Source organism: Amaranthus tricolor, chromosome 7 (assembly GCF_026212465.1).
Source record: "Amaranthus tricolor cultivar Red isolate AtriRed21 chromosome 7, ASM2621246v1, whole genome shotgun sequence".
Lineage (NCBI taxonomy): Eukaryota > Viridiplantae > Streptophyta > Magnoliopsida > Caryophyllales > Amaranthaceae > Amaranthus > Amaranthus tricolor.
In genome coordinates, this window is record NC_080053.1 from 17,638,890 (window position 1) to 17,643,784 (window position 4,895).

The 4,895-nt window shown below is 33.4% G+C and overlaps 1 protein-coding gene across 1 annotated transcript; it reads left to right on the forward strand.

The window, feature by feature from the left end:
* Window positions 1–327: 327 nt before the first annotated feature.
* LOC130817866 (sufE-like protein 1, chloroplastic/mitochondrial) lies at window positions 328–3,354 on the forward strand. Its single transcript, XM_057683822.1, has 3 exons — window positions 328–498; window positions 601–952; window positions 3,035–3,354. The coding sequence occupies exon 2, from the start codon at window positions 603–605 to the stop codon at window positions 930–932; it is 330 nt and encodes a 109-aa protein (XP_057539805.1). The 5' UTR covers window positions 328–498; window positions 601–602; the 3' UTR covers window positions 933–952; window positions 3,035–3,354.
* The last annotated feature ends 1,541 nt before the right edge of the window (window positions 3,355–4,895 follow it).

The window sequence follows — 4,895 nt, forward strand, 5'->3', positions numbered from 1 at the left end:
CACTCACACTTTTAAAGTGATTACTTTATGATCTTAAATTGATCACTTATAACCTTAATGATCACTTAATCTTAAAACAATCAATTATAGCTTTAAAGTGATTATTTATGAGCTTAAAGTGGTTACTTATAATTTTTAAATGATTACTTTAATAATTTTAAAGTGGTCAAAAATAATTTTTAAGTGAACAAATATTACCTTAATAATAATCACTAATTACAAACGAACCCATTATATAAACTCGTGTTATAATAAGATATCCTTATTCAAGATTTGCGGTAAATAAATTTACAATAGCGGAAAATCCATATAAACACAAAAACAGATGTTAAAGAAATTTAAAAGAATAGGTGGGTCGGACACCTTGCCTCAATCAGACATCAGTTATAACTTCCGTTAACGCAACAGATAAAAGTGTTGCGAAATCGCGAATGCATCAATAGTCAATTAGGGTTTCGGAAAGTGCTCACAACTCGCTGCTAAGTGCTGATAATCAAGGTAAACAATTCTGCTACTCTTTCCAATCAATCTGGAAGCATTTTATGTAAAAAGATTTGATATTTTGAATTGGGAATTTCATTGATTTGCTGTTGACATTAGAGATGGCTTCAAGAGGAGTAATGAGCAGCGCAAATGCATTGGCATCGAGGGCAAATAGAATTAGGGCAAAGTTACAATCAACATTAGAAGCAAGTATTCTTGAGGTTGAAGATGTTTCACATCAACATGCTGGGCATGCTGCTATGAAAGAGAGCAATTATAATGGTGGTGAAACTCACTTTAATTTGAAGATTGTTTCTTCTAAATTTGAAGGTCAAACTCTTGTGAAACGGCATCGTATGGTTTATGAACTTTTAGCTGATGAGCTTCAGTCTGGTTTGCATGCTCTTTCCATCAATGCTAAAACCCCTCAAGAAGTGACTCCCAAGTAACTGGATTGTAATTAATGCAAGTATGTTTGTTTCCGTCTTTTAGATTTTCTTTAATTTTGTTATTGGGATTTCTTTTTGGGTTTTATATATGAAAATATGTTTATTGTGATTTAAAATGTCTTCCTTACAATTAGAAATTGATGCCTTTTGATGTTGGGATTATAGGTTTTTTATATGAAGATGTTTCCCTGTGCTTTGCAAGTTGATAGTGGTCTGGAAATGCATTTGAAATTTGTACTCTAGCCTAATTTGATCGATTATGCACCATTTCCCATATTATTAGGAATTAGATTAGAACATCTACTAGGGCGATGCCAAAGCCTTAGTCCAAACATATGGGATAAGTTGCATGAACCAAAACGAATCAACTAATCTGATACGATCGAATCAACTAATCTGATATGAAACTAACACTTGTTTACAACTTAAAATCAATTTCTATAAGGATAAATTACCTTGAACAATACAACCTTTCAACATTTTACCTACAATAATATCAATTATTGATTAATAATAAATAATATCAACTTTGAGGTGAGTTTTCCACCAACATCCATTTTTAGCCTTGACATGTAAAACAAGTTTTTTCTACCCAAAAAATAAAATTTAAATTAAAAAACAAAATCTCACTTCTCCCCTTCTACTACCTGTGCACCACCCTACCCCTTTTCCCCACCCCAATCACACCATTAAATCTCACCCCTCCCTTGTAAAAAAACAATATTGCAAAATCTTTTGGATCTTACAACAAACAAATCAATGGTATTTTTGAAAGTTGTTGAATCCAAAAGCATAATAGTAATATCCTTAAACAACATCTCATCCATAAATGGGGGTGGGTTTTTCGGTGGTGGGTTTCTAAATTTATGGGTTTCTGGGTGGCAGGGAGTGGGTTTTTGGGTTGTGGGTTCATGGGTTTCTGGGTGGTAAGGGGTAGGATTCTGGGTGGTGGGTTCATAAATTTTTAGGTTCATGGCTTTGTTGGTGGTAGAGGCGGGTTTCTGGGTGGTGGGTTCATGGGAATCTGGGTTTTGGGGTTGGGTAGGGGTAAGGGTGAGGGCGGGGGAGGGTGTAGGGGTGTTTCACAGTGGGTTTTGGGGTTGGCAGTGGGTGGGTAGGTGGATTTGTTGGAGGCTGTGATGGTGGAGTTGGTGGAGGGTGGTGAAATTATAAAAGTGTACTGGTGAGGGATTATGTTTTTTTTTTTTTTTTTTTCTTTTTTTTGACAATTAACCTACAATTTTAGGTCACAAACAAGTCAAAGGATGCTAGAGGGAAATATCTTTTAAAAGTTGTATTGTTTAGGGTAATTTTTCCTTTCTATAATTATACACTTATATTCACCCCATAAGTCCCACTTTTTTTTTTCACACTTGTTATCCTTCTATTTTCCACTCTTTCCTCTTTTAAAACCCTCTAAGTGAAATCCTTCAATCACATTCTAGCTACTTTGCACACGATTAAATCAATGTATATGGATTTTCTCTTTTAGTGAATGTTTACTCATGACTCATCACACATGTATCTCAACTTAGCCCATCTCCCCCACCGATTTTTCTAAAAGCCCAATATTCTTACTCGTGTAGTATTAGTAGTGTTTGTTTGATGGTGATTTGGTGTATTTCCCCTTTGATCTTAGTGACACTCATGTATCGCATAATGTTTCTGTCGAACTCTTAATTTTGAGCCACCTGCACCATATCATAGGCTTTGTGTTTTGATTAATATTTTTGTTTTGAAAAAGTGACCTAAGGTAGTCCAAAAATTTAAATACTCATTTGGTAGGAGATCCTTTGTATACACATCTCAGATATGATCCTTTGTGCCAAACGACATTCAGTTTGTCTTTCTTGCATCAACATAGATTAAAATCCTTTGATTCTAATGCCTTTCTTTACATCTCTAGCTTAATGGTAACCCTATCACTAGTTTCGTCTACTTATAAAACGTCGTCACAAAACATCATGCATCTATAGAATTAAGTTATTTCATCTAGGACAAATGATGAGAAAAGAGCTTAAATTCAACTCCTTTGATCGATTTTTGTAGATAGGTATTATAGTTATTATTCTACGGTTTTTATATCTTGTTTCTCTTCGCAGGTTTTGCTGTTTGGGATTTTGGAGTACTTTGAATATCTATGAAATTCATCTACCTATATCCTATTTCGTACAAGATGATTGGACCAATTGAAGTGTTAATCTATAATGTCTTATGGCAATACTTTTTGAGTGGTGCTTTCATAGGAAAGTCTTTATTTTGTAATAAAAGTCATCTTGACATCAAATATCTCAACTAGACTCTTGTTAGCTTCTTGTTAGGTATCAATTGATTCAATGGAGTAACTGTAGAATTGAGAGAAAGATGCCAATTGCAACCCTTGTACATTTCAACTGGTTATGGTGATTTACTATTGACATTAGAGATATGGCCACGGTTCGGGATAAATGGTTTCGGTTCCGCTTCCACTAAATTTGAAGTTGATTCTGGTCGCACCACAGGGGCACAGTTCTAGTTCCCAACGATTTAGGACGCGGCTTCAGGTGATTCAGCTCTTGGGTTGGGCAAATAGTGTGTCGCTTGTCTTTGTTGAGTAGTATTGAAATTTATTGCATGCCAATTGTCATTAAAATATTTACAAAAATAAACATATATAGTTAATAAATAATAAAGTAATAATTCATACAATTATTTTAAAAAGTGGGAAAAGAGGATTTTAACCTAGTATTCAGAAAAATACTAAGTTGTCTACATATTTCAAAGTAATTAAAGTTTACGTAGTTATCTTACCTTTTATTTTTTGTTGTTGGTCGTTTAATTTTTCTAATCCTATTCTCATCTTCATCGTCATTTTCTTTTTGGTTCGATGTTTTTGCTACCTCTTCTCACGATGATGCAAACATATCCATCATCATTTATGGATATCATTGTTTTGATAATCATCATTCTTTAGGCAATTGTGTTCTTTAATCAGTTTGATCCTAATTTTTCTTTTCAATACATATTTTTATAGTTTGTGGTGCAATACAAGCTCTTTTTGCATCAAACACTAATTTTGACATAATAGTAAAAGCCAAAACATTAAGGATATCTTTTTCAATTTTTGATAATATTGAAAATTTTATGGATATTTTTTTCTACCATTACAATCTTAGGCGATTCAAAATAATGTTTGATGTAATCAAACATTATTGTGAAATTGCACTAGATTGTTTCAATATTTTAGAATGATGGTAAGAAAAATCCATAAAATTTTCAATATCATCGAGAATTGGAAGGAATTCGACTTCTACTGATACTTTAAAATTTGCTTTTAGTACAAGTTGGAGAGTGTTTAATGAAAAAAGAGCTCATTCTGCTCCACATATTATTCGAATACATGTTTTGCAAGAAAAATTGAGAACAAATCGTTAGAAGAACATAAGGCTCAAAGAATGATGATGATCAAGGCGATTATAATCTATGGATGAGGATGAATACATTCGCATCATTAGTAAAAGAGGTAGCGTCATCAAATCAACCACAAGATGACAAATAGGATTAGGAAAATCAAACAACGAGTAATAACTACAATTAAAGGTATGGCTAAGCCGATGGCCTGACCCGTGAGCTGAATCACTTGGAACCAGAATCAGAATTAAAGCTTCTCGTGTGGAATCAAGTTCTTATTTGGTCGAACTAGATGGAATGGAGACATCTTTGATCAACGTTAGTGCTAACATACAAGGGTATAACTCACAAAAGTCAAAAGTAATTAGTAATGGTCAACGGTTAATTAGGCTGGTCAAAGGTCATGTAAGTTAATCAACGGTCACTTGATTTGAATGGTGTACATTTTGATACTTTCGAGGCTATAACTCACAAAAAATAAACATTGAGACTGTAATTCGCAAAAGTCTTGAACTTGACTGTTATAATTTGCAATTAATTCTTTTAATATTAAATTGTAGGGACATAAGAATA

What these genes read in the sequence shown, in the direction of transcription:
- LOC130817866 (XM_057683822.1), top strand. Translation starts at nt 603, where the DNA reads ATGGCTTCAAGAGGAGTAATGAGCAGCGCAAATGCATTGGCATCGAGG.